The 20,675-nt window shown below is 43.9% G+C and overlaps 8 protein-coding genes across 8 annotated transcripts; 6 read left to right on the top strand and 2 right to left on the bottom strand.

The window, feature by feature from the left end:
• Positions 1-165: 165 nt before the first annotated feature.
• On the top strand, positions 166-1,489 carry FA14DRAFT_164932 (AAA-domain-containing protein; the record flags this gene model as incomplete). Its single annotated transcript, XM_025499919.1, is given in 3 exon segments — positions 166-316; positions 347-1,397; positions 1,417-1,489. The coding sequence occupies 3 exon segments, from the start codon at positions 166-168 to the stop codon at positions 1,487-1,489; spliced, it is 1,275 nt and encodes a 424-aa protein (XP_025353804.1).
• Positions 1,490-2,432: 943 nt separating this feature from the next.
• FA14DRAFT_123978 (Nucleotidyltransferase) lies at positions 2,433-4,010 on the bottom strand (the record flags this gene model as incomplete). The annotated part of the gene is made up of 2 exons (XM_025496615.1): positions 2,433-3,736; positions 3,821-4,010. Coding segments are annotated over 2 exons (1,494 nt in total), but the record flags the coding sequence as incomplete, so codon positions are not given.
• Positions 4,011-4,365: 355 nt separating this feature from the next.
• On the top strand, positions 4,366-5,323 carry FA14DRAFT_161320 (putative APT1-adenine phosphoribosyltransferase). Its single transcript, XM_025499060.1, has 2 exons — positions 4,366-4,999; positions 5,068-5,323. Exons 1-2 carry the CDS (start codon positions 4,374-4,376, stop codon positions 5,087-5,089), a joined length of 648 nt encoding a protein of 215 aa, XP_025353802.1. The 5' UTR covers positions 4,366-4,373; the 3' UTR covers positions 5,090-5,323.
• FA14DRAFT_168200 (TPR-like protein) lies at positions 4,920-6,282 on the bottom strand (the record flags this gene model as incomplete). The annotated part of the gene is made up of 2 exons (XM_025500131.1): positions 4,920-5,841; positions 5,914-6,282. The coding sequence occupies 2 exons, from the start codon at positions 6,280-6,282 to the stop codon at positions 5,212-5,214; spliced, it is 999 nt and encodes a 332-aa protein (XP_025353801.1). The 3' UTR covers positions 4,920-5,211.
• A 481-nt stretch (positions 6,283-6,763) lies between these two features.
• Positions 6,764-8,134, top strand: FA14DRAFT_173291 (uncharacterized protein; the record flags this gene model as incomplete). The annotated part of the gene is made up of 2 exons (XM_025500468.1): positions 6,764-7,004; positions 7,058-8,134. 2 exons carry the CDS (start codon positions 6,764-6,766, stop codon positions 7,879-7,881), a joined length of 1,065 nt encoding a protein of 354 aa, XP_025353800.1. The 3' UTR covers positions 7,882-8,134.
• A 137-nt stretch (positions 8,135-8,271) lies between these two features.
• On the top strand, positions 8,272-10,199 carry FA14DRAFT_161318 (uncharacterized protein). Its single transcript, XM_025499059.1, has one exon. It carries the CDS (start codon positions 8,664-8,666, stop codon positions 9,996-9,998), a length of 1,335 nt encoding a protein of 444 aa, XP_025353799.1. The 5' UTR covers positions 8,272-8,663; the 3' UTR covers positions 9,999-10,199.
• Positions 10,200-11,668: 1,469 nt separating this feature from the next.
• On the top strand, positions 11,669-16,119 carry FA14DRAFT_62820 (uncharacterized protein). The gene is made up of 2 exons (XM_025502589.1): positions 11,669-15,272; positions 15,565-16,119. Exons 1-2 carry the CDS (start codon positions 11,903-11,905, stop codon positions 15,978-15,980), a joined length of 3,786 nt encoding a protein of 1,261 aa, XP_025353798.1. The 5' UTR covers positions 11,669-11,902; the 3' UTR covers positions 15,981-16,119.
• A 2,386-nt stretch (positions 16,120-18,505) lies between these two features.
• Positions 18,506-19,549, top strand: FA14DRAFT_124167 (ARM repeat-containing protein; the record flags this gene model as incomplete). Its single annotated transcript, XM_025496625.1, has 1 exon — positions 18,506-19,549. A coding segment is annotated over one exon (1,044 nt), but the record flags the coding sequence as incomplete, so codon positions are not given.
• Between the last annotated feature and the right edge of the window lie 1,126 nt (positions 19,550-20,675).

Here is a 20,675-nt window from a genome sequence, read left to right as displayed (position 1 = left end):
TGAAGGCGTAATAAGATACACACAGCATTATGCAATTTAAGTCTTTGACGCGACAACGCATGTGGCTGAAGAACAACACTTTTAGCCAATTCTTCTTCCTTCATCTTACACGATCACGCTCGTCTTCTTCTACCGGGCATGTCGACATCAAAAGGAGATACAGCTATGCCATTCATTGGCACTTCTGCCAGCGAAGACATCATAGATGTAATGGTGGTTCATGTCGAAGTTCGCTTGAAGCCCATATACGACGTCGATTTAGCCGATATCAGAAAAAGGGTTGCTGCACTACTACGAGAAAATTTTACAAACTGGGGTATTGAGGACATTAATATGATAAAACCAGGTGAATTCGATTCATGGCATCATGATCCTTTGTTGGAAAAGCATGTGGAAAAGATAAGGGTCGCCGATTGCGAAGAAAGAGAAGAAAAAGCCGATCCTTCAATTGACCCATTCGATTTTATCATATATGCTTATCATACAGCATCTCAAGATGACGTTGAGGAATTGATGGCAAACGAAGCTGATGGCGCAGGTGAAGAATCGTCACAAGATGATACAATGGCAGCAACTGTGCTCGAACTACCGAATGCAAGCTTAGATGGATCATGGGAAATGCTCTTTTACGAGAATCAGATGAAAGAAAAGTTATTACGATACATCTATACGACCTTGATTTATTCTGATGCAAAGGTTGACACGAATATAATATCATGGAACAGGCTCTTGCTTCTACATGGTCCACCAGGAACAGGTAAAACAAGTCTATGCAGAGCACTGGCGCACAAATTATCGATTCGTTTGGCAGATCGATATTCGTATGGAAAATTGATCGAAGTCAATTCACATTCGCTTTTCTCAAAATGGTTTAGTGAATCAGGTAAATTGGTACAAAAGATGTTTAGTATGATTCAAGAAATGGCAAGTGATCCAGATGCATTCATTGTGGTTTTGATCGATGAAGTGGAATCTTTGACAGCTTCAAGAGCATCGGCTTCTAGTGGAACAGAGCCAAGTGATGCAATTCGTGTTGTGAATGCGTTATTAACTCAATTGGATAAGCTCAAACAGCGCAGTAACGTACTGGTGGTGACGACGTCAAACCTATCTGAAAATATCGATTCTGCTTTTGTCGATCGAGCAGATATCAAGCAATACATCGGCCCGCCAACTGCAGATGCAATTTATCAAATCTTTATATCCTGCTTTTTGGAGTTGGTAAGGGTGAAGCTTATCGACATTGGAACGACTGAATTGCCTTGCGACTATTATCACGATGCAAAGGAATGTGCGGAAGGCTCGATAGAGAAACAATTGGCATATATATCTGAAAAAGCAGTTGGCATGTCAGGACGATCTCTTCGACGATTGCCAATCATTGCACATACGAAATTGTTTAACATTCGCACAAAGACAACTCCTGCTCAATGGACCAAAGCTATGCGTCAAGCAGTATTTCATCATGAGCTTGAAGGTTCCAATATGATGCCAGGACTCAAGATCAATTCAAAATCTAAAAAACGAGACAGTGAAGGGGAGCTTTTGACACGAGAATATGAGGCTTGGAGAAAAGCTAATGTATATGAATAATGTGTGTAAATGTATTTGTACAAATGCGGCTTGTTCTAGGTATAACAACAACAACAACTTGAAAGATAAAAATGCGACAAATACGAAAAGGGATGTGAAAGGGACGGTTAAATTGTTCAATCGTACACGTTCAACAAGACGTCCTCTTCTTCTCCATTTTGAGCTCCAGAATCACCGACATGCTCGTCATCGGGTGAAAGCGCTCCTGTGCCGACGGCATTGCCTTTCCCAGCCCAATATTCATCCTTTCGCTTTCTGCGTTCTTCGGCGATGCTGGATGGCTGATGTGCTTCCGTTCTAGCACGTTTAGAAGAAGACGGCTTTTCGATCAGAATTCGTTCTCCATCATGATCACTGGATCCATCAGAATCTTCATCATCGTTCACGAATCGACGAGGAGCTTGTTCTGCAAACGCATCTAAACGTGAGCGACGACCCAATAAGCCATCTGTTTGCTTTCCTCTTTTAGCACTGGTCTCTGTATAACGAGACTCACGCTCTTCACCTGCTTCAGCGTCTTCGTGGTTGTTCTCGCGTTCGGAATCTGTATTGGCGTGAGGACCACCGTGATCTGTTGATGAAGAGAAATGATAACCTTGTGAAGCAGCCAATTCTTCTTCATCCATCATCAAGACGGAATCATCCGAATCAGATTCGTATCCATTCTTTCTCTTTAGACTGTGATCAACAGAATCATCTTCGACAACCACAGGATCGCTTCTCGAGCCATTGATCTTCTTTACGCCTGAGCTGGTCTTTTGTGTACTACTTCCTTCTCCTTTGCGGTTCGTTGGATTTAAAAATTCACTCATCCCTGGGGTACTTTTGCGAGAAAGGTCGGATGGCTCAGGAGATCCGACTGCAGGCGGTTTGCGTCCTAGCTTATTCTGCATAATCCCACTTTGCCAAAGTGATTCAAGATCTCGTCTTGATTTGAACATTTCGTGTGGAATTCCAATCACTGAGCCCAGCAAACTATGCGGATCTTTGTTGGATGAAGATGGGTTTCTGGCCACGTTCAGGATAGCAGCTCTTGCTTCTTCATCCTCATCAGTTGGATTTACGCCATCTCCCCAATGCTCGGCTGCTTTCCTCTTTTTTATTTCATTTGCCTTTTGCGATAAGGCTGCAGATAGAATATCAAAAGCCCCTGCAAATGCCTGACGAACAGAAATGATGGCGTATGATCCTTTGGAGATATCGTTGGCAGGATCCAAAGGATCTTCGATACTCAGCATATACGGTCGTCGATCATCGCGCCAACCACGAGAGACTTTTGTGAAATAATTTCCTCTTCCACGAATGGAGATGCCCACATTATCATACCCAAAATTCCTACCATACAATTCCAAGAATTCCAAAAAGAGAATACCAAGATTCAATGCCGGATCCAATTCGCCACGTTGGATCTTTGGATGCATTTGCAAGTGATTGATCACCAAACAAATGACACTATAGCTGCCCAAGCCCCCAGAGAATACCTCACTCAAACCACGTTGTACGAGTAGCAGCTTTACGGCCATAATGAGCGGTCGAATAGAAGGCAAACGATCCAGCCAGCCTCGGATATAGTTGGCAGCTTCAATTCCGTTTGTCTGATTGATACTGATATCCACTTTGAGCTTGCCATGTACACAAACGAATTTGACAATCGGTACCTTTGCTTTAGCGATAACCTGCACATCCATTGCCAAATTATGTCTTCGAAGCACGGCAGCCATCTTACGCAAAACATTTTCTTTTCTTTGAGTTTCCATTGATTGCGAGACGACAACCAAGTCCAAATCTCCTGAAGGCATGTACAGCTGTGTATTTTGACTTCCAAAAGCTTCAAGATGAGCATCTGGCCATTCACGTACGATTGCACGTCGGATTAGTTGGACGACCAATCGACGACATTCGTGTTCCTGTTCTGTAGGCGAAATCCAGTCGGCGAATGCGATTAGCTCGTTATGTAAAGCTTCTGCAGCGTTCAAACAGCGATCGAAATCCACGTCTGCTGACCAAGGCGTTCCGGAGATCATTTGTCGCTTTTCCTTTTTGCGTTGATTAGATGATTTGGGCGGTTCTGGTTTCTCAGTATCCCTTTTTCTCTTCTTCCCACTCTCTTTGGATTCGGGGTCTTCATTCTTTGTACCTTTATCTTCAATTCGATCTGCCAGAGGAGGTTCTTTGCTTGACTTGGACTTTTTCTTTTCCTTTTTGGATTTCTCTTTCTCGCTTTTACCTTTGCCCTTTTCATCTTTTCCTTTGATAGTCTCTACGGGTTGTTCTTGTTCCTCTTCTTCATCTCCAAAGTCGAATGGAATATAATCCTGTGCTTCTGCAAAGCTCGAAGGTCCAGCACCGTTTACGTTTGCAATGCTCACTCCACCTGCTGAACCATTGTTCCTGCTCGAGCTTGCCTCAGCTGACATTTTGGTCAGTGGTGACACGATCTGAGATACTTTCCACCCCTTTCCACGAGATGCAATCTCTCAAATCTTGTGTGAGGATGATGATAGTCAATTGCAATCACTCTCACAATTAATTCAAATTGGTTACTCATCCTTCTTGAATATTTCATGCATAGGCGCTAATTTTCAATCCAAATCAAAAACGCGTACGTAACTACAGAGTGTCTGCATCCTGCATTAAGCAGCATTCAGGAAAAAGAGAAAAAAAAAAGTTTAAAATGCTCTCACGCACGTGCGGGTTGAAAATGTCCGAGATGATTATGGCGTGCGATTAAGGTGTTTCATGCAGGACAAAGCCTTAATTGAATTTCCAAAAGATCAAAAATGCACAGGACACGTTCCGTTTCTTCCATTTTTGATCTGATCCATCATTTCGAATCATTCAAGATGTCAAACTATACAACAGCCGATGAAAATGCAGCAGATATCGCTTTGCTAAAATCAAAATTCGCTTTCCATCAAGATTTCCCAAAGAAAGGAATTTATTTCTGTGATGTTTTCCCGGCTTTTCGTGATCCACTCACGTTGGAATTACTCATAACTCATTTCGTATCTCACATTTTCAACGTTACAATTCCAAAATTAGCAAAAGGTGGAAAGATTGATACCGTTGTTGGATTAGACGCAAGAGGATTCTTGATCGGTCCAATCATTGCTTCACGTTTGGGAGCAGCTTTCGTCCCTGTTCGTAAAGCTGGTAAATTACCCGGTAAATGCGCAAAAGCTTCTTATGCAAAAGAGTATGGAGAGGATGTCTTTGAAATTCAATCCGATTCTATCGCAAAAGGTGCAAATGTTATTGTTGTAGATGATCTCATCGCTACCGGTGGTTCAGCAAAAGCAGCCGGTGAATTGGTTCAACAATTAGGTGCAAAGACATTGGAATACCTCTTCATCGTCGGTGGCTCCAACTTGAATGGTGCCGCTAAGCTCGATGCACCAGCATACAGGTGAGTGAACGATCGAGATATATAAGAAAGACACAATATACTGACAGCACTTCCCCTTTCACACATAGCCTGGTCGACATTGAACTTTAAATCTGAAATTCACCCTCCCTGCCATGTTCAACACATACACCACAACTTTGTACTACCATGTATCTCTACTAGATCTGTCCCAAAGCATTTAAAGTCTATCGGCATTTCATTTTGAATAACCTCTACGCTGACAGAACTTTACGAGCGGCATCTCTTGTTGCTTTGAGACCAAGGTTGGAACCAGCATATGCTTTGTTCAGTAACAAATCCGTAACCATTGCATCAACCGCTTCAACTTTTTCTACCTTTTCATCGCCAATAGCAGTTGTCGATCTGATGTTGCTTCCCCCTTTGCTTGCTCCCCCTTTTGGTGTAGAACTGATAGTCTGTCTTTGTCTTGCGATCAACTTTGTCGTGACGGATTTCAAACCCCAAAGAGCACGAGCCCAAGGCCCTTGTCGGTTAGGATGTTGTTGATCCACTTCCAGTGCTTCCGTTCCGCACATTTCCAACACTCTGAGATATTGCTTGTATGCCATCGGAAGATCGTCCATCGTAGCCAAAACTTCAGCGTATTGCAAAACGAAGAATGTGTTGGAAGGTGCCAATAGGATCAACTCTTCTAACGCAAAAGCTGCTTGGGAATACAGATTTTGTGATAGATACAAAGATGCCAATTCTTGCCATGCTTCTGCATCGTTGTAATAGGTATCCAAGTATTTGTTCAGAGATTGAATCGCTGCTGCTGGTCCAGAGATTCCGTCCTTTTGTTCCATGCATTTCAATACAGACACGAGCCTTTTCACGATGATCTGAAGGAGGGAGAAGGGATGGTTAGCATACATGGAAGAGGACTTTCGGTACCTGCATCACCTAAGACATACCTGATTTGATTCATCTTTGCTCAGTAGCGCATCGTATAAAGCGAACGCTTTCTCGTACTCTCCTCGAGCTTCGAGTAACATTCCTTGCAATGCTGCAGCCCGGGCTGAATCGGGAAATCGAGTATCTAGTCTAGCGATACAAAGACCAGCCAAATCCAAATTTCCTACATCGAGTGAAGCAAGGGCGACTTGTTCCAAGAATGACCATTGTTCATCACCTAATTTTTTGGCAATATTACTATTTTCGATTACCAATTCTCCATATTCTACCACTTTTGCTGATTGTCTATCGGAATACTTTCTTTGAACTGCAAGCCAATCGATCGCATCGTCAATTGAGACCTTTTTGGAGGAGGAGGGAGTTGCCATGTCGGATATGTGTGAATGTAGGAAGAAGAAGAATCACTAACGCTGGAAGGATTGTTGGTTGGCAACTCGCATTCTTTGGCGGGTGGTGGCCCGCGCGTCGTAGAATGGGGCGTGGGAGGGGAAAGTGTCCCGGGGTACGGTAAAAGGGGGATGAGGATGACTTCATCAGTATAACATCGAGAGGGGTGCAGATGATAATGAATCAGGTCTCAGAACAGAGCAATATCATTTCATTATCAATGCGAGATAAATAAAAAGTAGCAGATATCACGGATTTTGGGGCATATATCTTGAAGGTCATCAATAATTCAATCGTCCGGCGCCGTTTCTGAGATTCTCTGCAGAACCTTAAACCGTCCCTTAATACTTTCAAATTAAGTTCGAAATCAATCATTAAAAAGTATATGAAGAGCAAGGTCAATAATGCAAGTATCACATCTCCATCCCCACCTTTCAATTTGCTCACTTACCCCAAGTCACAATGAACAATCTTTTCGCTCTCCTGCTTGCTTTTTCAATTTGTCTCTTCACCACCGTCAAATGTTGGGAAGGTGGTACACCTTATACCATACCCACGGATAAATCATTACCCGCTGCACCAAGCGGTGGCACATTGATCCAATGGTCACCATGTCCTAATTCAAAGCTTGTCAATCCAGCAGTGGTCAATCAATGTTTTCTAAAAGGCAGTAAAGCTTCTACCGCTTACATCGTTCAACACGGTGCGCATTGAACGATTTTGACGTTTTCTTTACGAATCTTTTTGGTATTGTAGCCGATAATGCTCCAATTGCTTCCCCTGGTTTTTCAACAACTGATGGTAAATCATCCTTCTGGCGCAAAGGTGTCAATTTGGGTTATGCACCAGGTATTGATAGTTGGGCAATCGGAAACGATGATTCAACAGGAGCAGGCTGTTCCTCTTATTCGCAATACGATGCTATCATTAATTATTATAGCGGTAATCCTGCTTTATTTCCAAATTTGCGAACGATCGTAATCGTTGGTCATTCGGGTGGTGCTAACTTTGTTTCTCGTTTTTCAACGATCAACACAAATACACCTAGAGGTATGCGCTACATCGTTGCGAATGCGGCCAATCAAGGTTATTTCGATAATGCCAGACCAACAAAGACGACCAGCGACGATTGTCCGGCTGCTTTTTCATGGCCATTTCAATGGACTGGGTCTTTCAATAGATACGTTGGCTCCCGTATCAAGAATCCAGTAGCACTATTTAATCAATGGGCAGGTCGTGAAGTGATTCATTTGACTGGTGATCAAGATACTTCGACAAGTGGTACGCAGACCTGTCAATCCGTAGCGCAAGGTGGTGGTGCAAGAAGAGATCGTAATTATGGTTATTGGGCTGATTTGAATATTCTTGCAGGAACCAAAACTGACGTTTCAAAGTATCCCGGTTTTAATCAACTGTTGGCTTCAGGTGCAAAGAAGATCGGAAGCGGCAATCTAAACCATAAAGCATGCACCGTTGCGGGTGTTGGTCATGATGCTCCCGGCATGTTTGGCTCACAATGCGGTAGAGCTGCAATATTTGGACAATCTTTACCTGCAGGAGCAGGACCTTCTACTCCCTAAAAGAATGTACTAGTATATACATTATATGATGATGATTCCCGTAGCCCTTTTCAATAAGATTTTTCTCACCCTTTCATACGTGTTTCGGGTGCAATAAACGAGGCTGACAAAAAAGAAAGGCGGATTCGAACTGGGAAAGTCGGTGTCAAAAGTCTTCATCGATGATCAGGAGATCAACAGTGCTACGAGCTCGTCACGCCGTACGTTGAGAAATGTCCACGGTATTTGTTGAGAGAGAAGAGTTAAGAGTGTTGTTGCTCAGCAGTGTAGAGTCATGATTGATTGCATGAATGAATGCTCAGCAGCACTGACTCGACGCGCTTGCATTGCTTTGCGCACTTTAAAAGCTAGCTTCAATTGTGTGCTTTTCTCCCCTTCTTGTGCCACCACCTTTTGTTTCATCTTGGCATTCTCCCAAAATGACAACTGGCAATCCATTATTCGCTGCTTGGTCAGCATTTCAATCCAAATTTACTGTAACTGAGAATGGTGACTTAACCAACATTTCCTCTGATGATGCTTTGGTTGACTTTTTCTTCAAAATCATCGATCGTTCAACTGAACGTGCTGTTCGTCAGCATTTGACTGCTGCTTGGCAAGCAAATCCAAGCGATGCATTAAAATTGGTTTTCTACTTACTTGACGTTCGAGATGGTAAAGGATGCACAAAACCTGCACTCTTTGCTTTCTTGTGGCTCTATGAACACCATCCAAAGACGCTTGTGGCAAATATTGAACATTTGGCCAAATTTGGTTGCGTTCGTGATTTGCCAACACTTTTGATGATGATTCGTTGCAAGCATGCGTATGGTATCAACTACCAGGATTGGCAATCAAACAAGGTTGAAGCTTCGCAACGCAAGTTCGATCATGACGCTTTCTACAAAAAAGTTCGCACCGCCACCCTACCCGGTCCGGCCAAAGAATTACATCAAGCTGTCGTCAAATTGTTTGTAGATTCTTTGGTACAAGACAAACGCCAATCGAACAAGTTCAAGCCCATCTCTTTGTTCAGTAAGTGGTTGCCATCTCAAGACTCATACCTCAATCGTACAACTTCTCTGTTCGATGACGTGGCTACGCAAATTTACCACATGGATCATGATACTGTTCAACGAAGACCACTTTTGCATGCACGCAATTACCTTCGCAAAGCATACATCAGCCCCCTTCGTAAATATGCCAAGATCGTAGAGCGTTTGATGAGCGAGAAGAAATGGCAAGAGATCACTTACCCCAAAGTACCATCCGTTTGTATGACACGCAATGCTACAAACTTCAAGAAGCACGATGAAGGCCGATACTTGGCTTACTTGAAAGGTGCAGCAGCAGGTGAAACGAAGATCAATGTGAGCGCATTGAAGCCACATGAGATCTGCTTCCCATCACACAAGCAAGCAAAAGCTTTGCCACCAGACTTGGCCAATGCTCAATGGGAGGCCTACGTTGCCAAAATGCAAAAGAGTGGCGTTCTGAACAACGCAGTAGCCATCTCTGACGTGAGCGGTTCAATGCGTGGTGAACCCATGAACGTTAGTATTTCATTGGGTCTCCTTGTTGCTTCACTCGCTCAGCCGCCTTGGAAAGATCACCTGATCACCTTCAGTGCAGATCCGCAATATCACTTGATCCAAGGTTCAAACTTGGCCCAGAAATTGCGAAATATCGCAAGAATGAATTGGGGCTACAATACCAACTTTGACGGTGTGTTCAACTTGATCTTGACAACTGCGACTCACTATTCACTCAAAGAGGAAGATATGCCAAAAACTTTGTTCGTCTTTAGCGATATGCAATTCGATGAAGCAAATGGTGGATACATGCCAACGACTGCATTTGAACGCATCAAGAAAAAGTATGCCGATGCCGGCTATGAGATGCCACAGATTGTGTTTTGGAATCTACGTGATTCTTCTGGCGTTCCTGTCACCATTACCGATGAAGGCACGGCATTGATCGGTGGCTTCAGCGGTAATCTTTTGAAAATCTTTTTGGAAGGTGCAGATTTCGAAAAGGATTGGGAGATGGTCAAACATACACCCAAGATGACGCCCGTTGATACGATGCGCAAAGCAATTGACCATGAACGTTTCAACGTTTTGCGTGTGGTCGACTGAAGGAAGCAAGAAGGGGAGAGATGTGGTTTACTGTATATTATCTGCTTCACGGCAAGACTGTAGCAATAGCCGTCATGAACAGCACACAGCAAGAATGACCGTGAGTCTTTTCAATATTGTATCATAAAACTGTATTCATAAAGAGTTCTGTAAAGCAATACCCTGTAAAGTATCAATTCAAATGTACATCCAGACGAGCCAAAGAGTGCCAAAAAGTAGAAACATTTTCAGCATCATATTCAGTCTGCCGTATTGTTTGCGAGCAACAAAAGAATATCACACTGTAGCGCAAATGATAACACACCACATTCTCCAACATTCTTCCAAATAAATTTCTTGGACGATTTGCTCCGAGCAGGTGTGACAAGCTTGTAGTACAGTTGATTTCGATCAACGTCGTTGCAGACTCATAGTCTACAACGCCGTGGAAACATACCGAGTTCGAATCCACCTAATTCTTTTTGCCAATCTCTCCTGTCGCTATACCCTGAACACGTACGTACGGCGTACTCGCGGGATTATCGGACGAGAAGTCCAAGCATGATACGCCTGATCGTAAGATTTTATTCGCAAAAGATGTTTCGTAGTCTATCCACCGTTTCATCTTCACAGGTAGAGCAATCTACTTCTTACATTCTCGTTGGAAGTCATTTGATTAGAGGAGGGCACTGCTTCTTATTTGCCTATATCGACTGTACTCCTTCAGTCATTTTTTTGCTACACGAATCTCATTGATCAACGTCGATTTACAATCTATGAGATTCTCCTATCAAGATTCTGAATGACCCTATGATAATCTATTTGACTTCATCTTGATTAATCTTTTCCTCTTGCTTTCCAATTCATTCAAGCGGCTGATTTGCACGCCCAAACCCTTTCTTTCTTTTTTTCTATTCACCGATGTGTTTAGTAAAAGGTGCATACAGTGCATATTCTATATGCTTTAAGCGGAGGTTTGAACGCGTACACTAGCAGATTTACCGTAGGCAATTCATGATGATTTTCCCCTTGGACGCCCCCCCTTCCTTTCTTGCACGCACGCACGCATGCACGCGTCTTTGATGTAATACATTATTAAGGTCAACGTTGGAACTTGTCAATAAGCGCTAAAATGCTATATTTTTAACTGCATGCATTCAAACCCCTCTCTCCTGTTCCGCCCTATGTGTGTGTGTGGTTGAAGCAAGTACGCGCCAATAAAAGGTGATAAAGCGCGGCCAAAGTAAAAGAGAGTGCTGATGTGCACACAAACTACCAGAAATGCCCCTCCCTCGACTTTAACCATTGGAATCCAATTCTGTATGAAATTCACTACCCTCTCTTTTTTACGAGCTCGTTCACATTTTATTCTCGTAAACCCTATCACGACTCGCCATTCCTTACGCCTTTACCATTACACAAAACCTACCATCATCACTCCTTTTTGTTCTCCCTAGAATCTAGTATTCTCCCCTTTTTTCCCTCTTTACCTTGGCTATCTGTTTCACTTTCTTCAATCATTTTTGGATCGAGCATCACCTTTTCACTTTTCCCCCCATCGCGAAATCGGCAAACCGCAATTAAAGTTTAATGGATGGTATCCTTGTGATCGTGAATTAAAATCAAACAACACTTTCTCATTGATTCGAAAACATTCATTGCTTCGTACAAATTGGTTCAACAGTCAGCACTCATTCATTTATTCACTACTCCAACAAAAAGAGCAAGCTCTATCCGTTGACTCTCATATAACTTCGAAGCTATCGCACGTACTCCGCTGGCGAGGTACACAACTTGAATCCCAGCGACTTCGTGCCACAATCCAACCATTACGACCATCACGACTGAGTCATTCCTCAACGACCTCTCATCGACACAACACAACGTAGCAACTCTCTCAACTCCTTCCCAACCCACAAGACAAAATGGCTCCTCAAAGGAATGCCACTTTGGCAAAATCCTTTGTCAGAAAGCCAGGAAGGAGAGGTGCAGAAGATTCTTCGATACCAATACGTACAGAAGCGCCTCCTCCGCTACGACAACCAACAAAAGTTGCAAGAACCAAAACTTTAACACGACCCGAAAGAGGGCAACCTCAAGTGCCTTTGCTCAATCCTGATGCTCAAGGCGTTGGCAGAGGGATGTCAAAAACGGGTAGAGGAGTTTGGAGAATATTTGCAAAAGCTATTACATGTTGTTGTCCAGGTTTCTGTTTGAGCGGTTGTGGGGGTTTGAAGGATAAAGGCAGTCAACAGGCTTGGAGAGAAAAGGTTGCTTTGGTATACATTGCACTCCTCTTGGGTGCCTTTGTCGGCTTCATCACAATGGGATTGAATAAGGTCTTCTGTCCTGCTTCGGCTGCCAATCTTCCCAACGAATTGATCAGAATTGGAAAGAATAGCAAACCTTCGGTTGGTATTATGGGTCTCGAATATGATATCGATAAGGCAAAGCTACCGACACAGAATGAGATAGGATACGATATGTACACACGTGCTGGAACCTTGTCTGGATACGATATCACACCTCTTTTCCAACGTGATCAAAATACATACTACCCAGCATGTAATGGAAGAACTGGGCTATATGCAACAACGGATCCATGCAAAATAACCACACCAAACAGCAAACTGACTCCATGTCCTTTGGGTCCTCTGACGCCAGCAAACCTACAATCGAAGCAAATCACTCCTATGGGTACCAAGGTAGGCTACAGCTGGGAGGATTTGGCATCGACCAATTTCACAAATTTAGTCGTGATTGATGGTAACGTGCTCAATTTGCAACCCTACATTGATGCAAACCCAACCCCAAATCCGACGGATGAGGTGGACACTGCCATTCGTGTCTTGCTAGCCGCCGAAGCTGCTGGAGGTCATGACGGTACAAGGATGTTCTACACCCGACAAAATCTCAAGGATGCCGTTCCATGCATGTTGCAAAAGTACTATGCTGGTCACATTGACAAACTCACGCCGGGTTGTTTCGTTTCTGGTTTGATCCTCTACATTTCTTTGGTGATCATTTTGGGTCTCGTCTTAGTGCGTTTCTTCATGGCAATTTGGTTCAGTTGGTTTTTGAGTTGGAGATTGAGTTCAACACCTTCAGATTATGGCACAAGCAGTATGTTACATAGCAGAATGCCAGAAGGAGCACTCGGAACAGTAGACGGACATGGTGCTGCTCCATGGGCATCGAAACATGCTCCACCAACAAAGCCAATGAGGATGAATCATAGTGCGCCAAGCGTTAGTATGTCGTCTGCTTCTATTTGCAATGAACCATATGTTGTTTGCCTAATCACAGCATACAGTGAAGGTGAAGAAGGTATTTCGACCACCCTTACATCCATCTCGGAAACGGAATATCCCGATCAACGCAAGCTGTTGTTCCTCGTAGCCGATGGAATGGTGACAGGTTCAGGAGAATCGCAATCGACTCCAGATATCTGTGTCAGCTTGTTAGAAGCTGATCCTCGATTCGGCACGCCAATGCCAATGAGCTTCATCAGTGTTGCTTCAGGAAGTAAACAACACAATATGGCAATGGTCTATGCAGGTCATTATACCCGCGGAAGAGGACATCGTACTCCGATGATTGTTGTTGTGAAATGTGGAACGCCACAAGAGGCGTCAGAAAGCAAGCCAGGAAATCGAGGTAAACGTGATAGTCAAATGATCTTGATGAACTTCTTCCAACGTGTGACGTACAACGATCGAATGACGCCATTGGACTTTGACTTGTTCCGTAAAGTGCATTCGTTGATGGGTGTCACACCGGACTTTTTCGAATTGTGTTTGATGGTGGATGCCGATACAAAGGTGTATCCAAAAGGTGTTCGAACATTGGTCAACGCAATGACTCGTGATCCTTTGATCATGGGCGCATGCGGAGAGACTCGAATTGCAAACAAACGAGCTTCTTGGGTTACAGCCATTCAAGTATACGAATACTTTATTTCGCATCATATGGTCAAAGCATTCGAATCCGTGTTTGGAGGTGTGACTTGTTTGCCAGGTTGTTTCTCCATGTACAGAATCAAAGCACGCAAACCTGCCGATAATGATTGGGTACCTGTGATCGTCAAGCCGGAAGTCACACGAGAATACAGTCAAAGTACCGTTTCCACCCTTCACCAAAAGAATTTGCTCTTGTTGGGAGAAGATCGATTCTTGACTACATTGCTTTTGCGTACTTTCCCGAATCGCAAGATGATTTTCGTTCCTCAAGCACGTTGTCGTACAGAAGTGCCACATACGTTCAAGATGTTACTCAGTCAGAGACGTAGATGGATCAATTCAACAATTCACAATTTGATGGAGTTGATTTTGGTTCGTGATCTTTGTGGTACTTTCTGCTTCTCGATGCAATTCGTCGTGTTTATGGATCTTCTTGGTACAGCTGTTTTACCGGTTGCTATTTGCCTTACGTACACCTTGGTCGTTTCGTATATTCTCAACCCACCACACACGTTTACGGAAGCAATCCCTTTGATGTTGTTGATTGCTGTTATTGGTTTGCCGGCCGTTTTGATTTTATTGGCCACACGCAAGATCGTTTATACTGCATGGATGTTGGTCTACCTTGTCTTCTTGCCAGTATGGAATTTTGCCCTACCCGTTTACAGCTTTTGGCACTTTGACGATTTCAGTTGGGGAGAAACGAGAAAAGTTGAAGGTGAAGGGAAAGACAAAGGTCACGGCGATGGCGTAGGTGTATTTGCTGCAGCAAGTGTGCCTTTGAGAAGATGGCAAGATTGGGAAAGATCTCGACTAAAGAGACAAGCCCGTGAAGAAAGACGTCGACGTGATTTGGAAAAGCAATTCGGAGCTGGCTTTCACAATGATCAAACTGATCCAAGAGATATGATGCAGAATGGCTTGCAAAGGCCACCTCAATACAATGGTCTGGGACTCGATAACAGTGATAACTTTAGCGATATCTCTGGTACCAATGAAGATGACGATCTTTGGGGACCTCATATTGGCTCTTTCAATGAAGAAGCACCTCCACCATTGGCAATCGTTCGTCACAGTGTCTGGGTGGACGGTCAAGAGATGATCGTTGAGCAAGATGATATGGAAAAGATGCTATCACAAGGATGGGCTGACGATGGGATGAACAAAGCTCAAATGCATACTACCAATGTTGTTGGTGCTCCGCCTCCTCTTCGACCCAGCGCAGCAAATGCGAGACGCAGCATGATTGGGTTTAATGGCAACATGCAGCCTGCTCTTCCAAATATGCCACCCCAATGGGATCAAAACCGTGGACCGCAAAGATCGCATTTACCACCAAATCCATACGCCAATCGTGGTGTTGATCGGCCACCCTATCTATCCTCACCCTCTATGCAACCTTCGCTCAATTCGATGCATATGATGGATCGAACGCCAAGTCCGGCACATGGTGAAGATGTTGTTCTATTGAGAGGTCAATCAACAACAGATTTCCATAGCGATAATCATGGAAATAATAGTATGGATCAGTTTATGGAACGTGATAGAGGAGCATCTTCTGCGATTGGAAGTGAACGTCAAGCACATACCCGTAATCGAAGTTCGGGCACACAACATTTCAGTAGTAGCGGTACTGGACATAGCAATGATGATCCTTTACGACGCAATATGCGTAATAATCTTTATTAGGCTACGTTTCACGGTTTCAAGATGGACATTATTTTGGGGGTTTCTTTGTTTTGTTTGTTCTTTGATCACTAATTCAATGTCTTTATTTGTACTTCACCTCTTTTTATACACTCGCACACGCTCATTCCTTTTCCCCGCCAAACAAACCCCAAGTTTCTACAATCATACACTTTATGTATCAATAACTGTGATCCTCTCATTGCATTCCGATTTCAATCTGATTGAATTTTCTCATCATTCTTGCGAGGTTTTGCCTTTGATGTGCCATTATATAAGTCAAGCAACGGCTTTCGGCGTAATGATGCAACAATTTATCGGCGGCATTGGCGCTAGGGGGTGTGATTTGAGTAAATAAATGATCTTCACTTTAATATCACATTTTTATTGCCTCTCTTTCTAAAATCGGCCCATTACTCTTGGCGTATTATGTGTGAAGCTTATTTCCAAAACCCTGATGATGTTTGCCTTTGACTGTTTTTGCCCGGTTAACTCCACAAAGACCGCACAGCCTGCGTACCTGGTTGGCTATTGCAAACTCCGTTTCTCTCTGTTTTCGGCAGAAGGCTTAGCTTTAGCTAGCGTTAACGGAAAGGACTTTAATAAGAAAACGTGTACAATTTTCAATGACATGATCAATAGGTCATTTGGTCAATGCATTCTTTTGTGTGACAAACAATCACTTGATATTTGCGGGAGAAGGTGCATATATTGATTGTTAAAGTGTGTATGTGTGTGTGTGCAATGCAGCATGTGTTACCGGTGAACTGGCAGGCAGGCATCTCTTGGCTGGGCTTGCGCTGTACTAGAACAGGCAGGCAGGCAGGCAGGCAGGCAGAAAGCCTATTTTTATTTTTATTTGCTGTTTTTTTCGGCTGCCCTTTTCCTCGTGCTCGCGTCGGTAATTGGAAGAAGAAAAGGAAAGATCTCTTTTACGTGTGTGTGTGTGTGTGTGCTTGTAACAGAGAGGGGACTTCCCCCCAACACATACACAGACACGCATACACACTCTCGCTTCTACAGTTCACGCACTCTAACACAGGATTCAAAGCCGTCCTTCGGAACAGAAGACTATTGATAACCATCACCTACCATATTCTCTCTTCTCTTTTCGACTCTTCGTTGGTTTGTGTTTGTGTGATACGGTGAGATCATACTCTAAACAACGAGTGTAATATAACCCAAATAAAAGAAAGGCTTCTTGTTTTACAAAAGCATCTTATTGGGCTCAAAGTATAAAGCATTTCAAAACGTTTGCTTTATCTCTGTAATATTTTGTGTACTTTTACACTCGCAAGGGTGAAAAACAAAACCATCTTACGACTCCTTTGACGTTTGCTTGTATTCACACAACCAAAACAACACCAAAAGACTTGTACACTAGCCCGACTTTTTCTCGTCATCGGATTGGATCGATTGTACTTTTTTTTTGTTCCTGGACAGTCCAAAGCATCTTTGCCTCTAGCATTTGTTTGATTTCAAAAATCTCAAACACATCAAAACAAGAAAAAAACAATGTTGTCGCAACAGATTCGATCCCCAACGGATCTAAAAACGGAACAAGCCCAATCACCTTCCACTCCCGCTACACCGCCAATCGCATCTTCCAATCAAGATTCTACAAACACTTCCAACGACGACTCTACGCCAAAAGAAGGTTTGAACGGAAGCAATGTACCCGGCTTACCACCCCCGTCTTCGGCTTCGAACAAGTCTTCACTTCCAAGTTCTCGCCGCACGAGCGGAATGCCAGATGAGATGACATCTAGCGATCAAGCACGTCTTGCTTCTTCTGCCTCTAGCGGGGCAAGCAGTGCTACCAATCGCAGAAGTATCAACGGTAATCTCAACGACATTACCGCATCGTTTGATCGTATGGGATTGGCCAACAAAGCGCAACAACAACAACAGGCTGCTACCACGCAATCGCCTTTGCGAAGCCCATCGGGCCGTCCAAGTCCAAGTGCAACGCCAAGCATGTTCTCAAACGCTTCCGGTGGTCAACAAAGCCTTTTGCAACGTGCTGTAGGTCATCCTCAACAAGCACTCTCTCAACAGAATCGCGCTGCTGGCATGACTGGAGCAGGTGAAAATTTAACACCGGTCTTCAATGAAAGATTCTTATTCAGCGATGATGAATTGGAAGCTGATGATTCTACTTTTGTGAAAAAGTACAACCTCAACGAAGATGATAACAGCTTCCCTGTCTTGATCAGACATGATAGTCACCCGGGCATGCTCTCTGCTTCTTCTGCAGCACTTGACCTTGCACCTCTTTCGCAAGCACAAAATCGCTTCCCCCGCGATGACAGTAATTCCGAGTGGCCTCAATTCGCTCAACGTGATGGTGTCGATCCTGGTTCTCATCAAAATGCTGGCGCACAATCTGCCACCCAACCTGGCCTTCCCCACGGAGGTTCTGAATCGTTCGATCGATTTGGAGCACGTCGTGGCGGTAGATCAGAGCGCAACTCTCCTCGTATGTCTGGTCCAGCCCGTGGCGGTCATATGCCAACTGCACCCGTCACGCCTGTTTCGATGGGCAGAAGCAATGACAGCAGCTTGCCTCGTAATACCGGACCTGGTGGTCATTTCAATGCCGGAAATGGTAACAATGAACAAGCAGGACAAAAAGCTGGTCGCAATCAAGACGCAGATAGTGCCTTCTCTCCATTTGGTATGGGTGGCTATCCTGGCGATGTCAAACGTGCTGGCCCCGGTGCAATGAATGCAGGTGCTCGCTTTGGGTCATCTGCATTCGGCAATGGTGCAGATGCTACCAGCAGAAGTTCTTCGGGATACTTTGAAGCCTTTGCTGCTCCACCAGTCTCATCCAAGAACGGTCCTGCAGTAAAGACTGCAGCTTTGGGCAATGGCTACGGCATGGGTCCTGAGCCTCTTGGAAGCTCCGCTCAAATCAATGCTGGCATAAATGGTGCAAAGACACCAAGGAAAGGTGAATTGGATACAAGTACACCTTTGGAAGAGATGCAAGGTGAAATCTTTGCTTTATGCAAGGACCAACATGGTTGTCGATACTTGCAAAAGAAGCTCGAAGAAGGCAATCCGTCGTACCGTGATATGATCTTCACCGAGACATTTAACCATTTTGCCGAATTGATGACGGATCCTTTTGGTAATTACTTGTGCCAAAAGATGTTGGAATTCTGCACGGATGAACAACGCAATTTGATCGTTGAATCGGTTGCACCTGATTTGGTCAACATTTCACTCAACATGCATGGTACACGTGCTGTTCAGAAGACGATCGACTTCTTGTCCACTCCACGTCAAATTCATTCCATCATCATGGCCCTTGGCATGAATGTGGTACCTTTGATCAAAGACTTGAACGGTAATCATGTCATTCAAAAATGTCTCAACCGTTTAGGCTCTTCTGACAATCAATTTATCTATGATGCCGTTGCAACTCATTGCATTGAGGTTGCCACCCACCGTCACGGTTGCTGTGTCTTGCAGAGATGTATCGATCATGCATCCGAGAAGCAAAGGATGCAACTGGTTCAAGAAATTACCTACCACGCATTGACTCTGGTTCAAGATCCTTTCGGCAATTACGTTGTGCAGTACATCTTGGATCTCAACGATTCACGTTATAGCGAAGCACTCATTCGTCAATTCGTCGGTCACGTCTGCAACCTTTCCGTTCAAAAGTTCAGTTCGAATGTGATTGAGAAGTGCATTCGTGTATCTGAACCTGGAGTACGTAAGCAATTGATTGAAGAATTATTGAACCGTCAAAGATTGGAAAAGCTCTTACGCGATTCATTTGCCAATTACGTTGTTCAAACCAGTTTGGATTACGCAGATCCTCATCAAAGAATGCAATTGGTTGAATGCATTAAACCAATCTTGCCCATGATTCGCAACACACCTTACGGTAAGCGTATCCAAAGCAAATTGCAACGTGACAATATCGATCTTGGACCATCACCAAACAATGTACCTTACGGATTCTTGCAAGCTGCACATCAACAACAGTTGCATGCTATGGCCGCAATGGCACAACGTCAAGGTCATCCAGGCGGAGGCGATTTTGGTGGACAAAACATGGTCAATCCTCCTTATGGAGGCGGTAACTTTATGCCTGGCGGTAATGGTGCTGGCAATAATCCCAGACATTACGGTCGTCAAGGTATGGGTCCTATTCCACCACAAGCAGCCATGTACGGTGGTGGTCGTGGAAATGGGCCTTATGGTCCTGGCGGTCCTAGTGGCGCTCCAGGCAATGGAAATTCACCCGGTGCTCTCTCTGGCGCCGGAGGCTATGGTCGTCCTGGCCCTAATATGGGCTTTGTGCCACCGCAACAACAACAACAAGCCGCAGCATATGCAATGCAAAACGGCTTTGGAGGTGCAGGTCAGTCAGGAAATCAATCACCATTTGCAGGTCCCTATGGAGGTCAATTCTAGGGTTGGCTTCTTCGTTCGTTTCGTTCTTTTATGCGTACTTTTATTGTACATCAATTGTTTTTTCCCGTCTTCTTCTTTGTTGAATTCTCTTTTCTTATCTTTCAAGTTTTGATTGTGTCGCAATATCTTATTTTATATTTTTCCTTCCCGCTCGCCCACTATTTACATTACATTTGGACAAGCCTTGCAATTTTTCACCATGATCATCATACGCAATTTACAAGAGGCCATACCCGACAACAACAACAGACCGCCCTACTTTGACGACCCAACTCGTCCAATCGTATCCGGACACCAACAACATCAATTCAAGTACCATTAATGTTTTTTTCTTCTCCTTTGTGCCCTTTTGTCTAACTTTTTCCCTTTTTTTTCTTTGAGGATGACGTACTTTACCACATCTGTGTTTTACCTTCATCATCCGATCAATACTTCCTTTTTTTTTCCTCATTTCACCTGTACACCTTTATACATCAATACATTGTTATGATAGTCAGTCATTTCTGTTAGGATTCGGATAAAAAGAACAGGAACGCAAAACAAATTCATTGACGCACTAGAAAACGTGGACAGAAGTGAAAGGTGAATCGGTAAGGCAGTTTGGCAGTGTATGAATCGA

This window comes from Meira miltonrushii, assembly GCF_003144205.1.
Source record: "Meira miltonrushii strain MCA 3882 unplaced genomic scaffold FA14scaffold_3, whole genome shotgun sequence".
NCBI lineage: Eukaryota > Fungi > Basidiomycota > Exobasidiomycetes > Exobasidiales > Brachybasidiaceae > Meira > Meira miltonrushii.
Note: the sequence above shows the minus strand (reverse complement) of the source record. Positions and strands in the feature narration are given on the sequence as shown.

Excerpts from the sequence above, each read along its gene's own strand:
- FA14DRAFT_161320 (XM_025499060.1), top strand. The coding sequence starts at position 4,374 with ATGCACAGGACACGTTCCGTTTCTTCCATTTTTGATCTGATCCATCAT. Across the intron at positions 5,000-5,067 it reads CTCGATGCACCAGCATACAG|CCTGGTCGACATTGAACTTT; the intron begins GTGAGTGAACGA and ends TTTCACACATAG.
- FA14DRAFT_161318 (XM_025499059.1), top strand. The coding sequence starts at position 8,664 with ATGATGATTCGTTGCAAGCATGCGTATGGTATCAACTACCAGGATTGG.
- FA14DRAFT_62820 (XM_025502589.1), top strand. The coding sequence starts at position 11,903 with ATGGCTCCTCAAAGGAATGCCACTTTGGCAAAATCCTTTGTCAGAAAG. Across the intron at positions 15,273-15,564 it reads GCAAAGATCGCATTTACCAC|CGGTACTGGACATAGCAATG; the intron begins CAAATCCATACG and ends TTTCAGTAGTAG.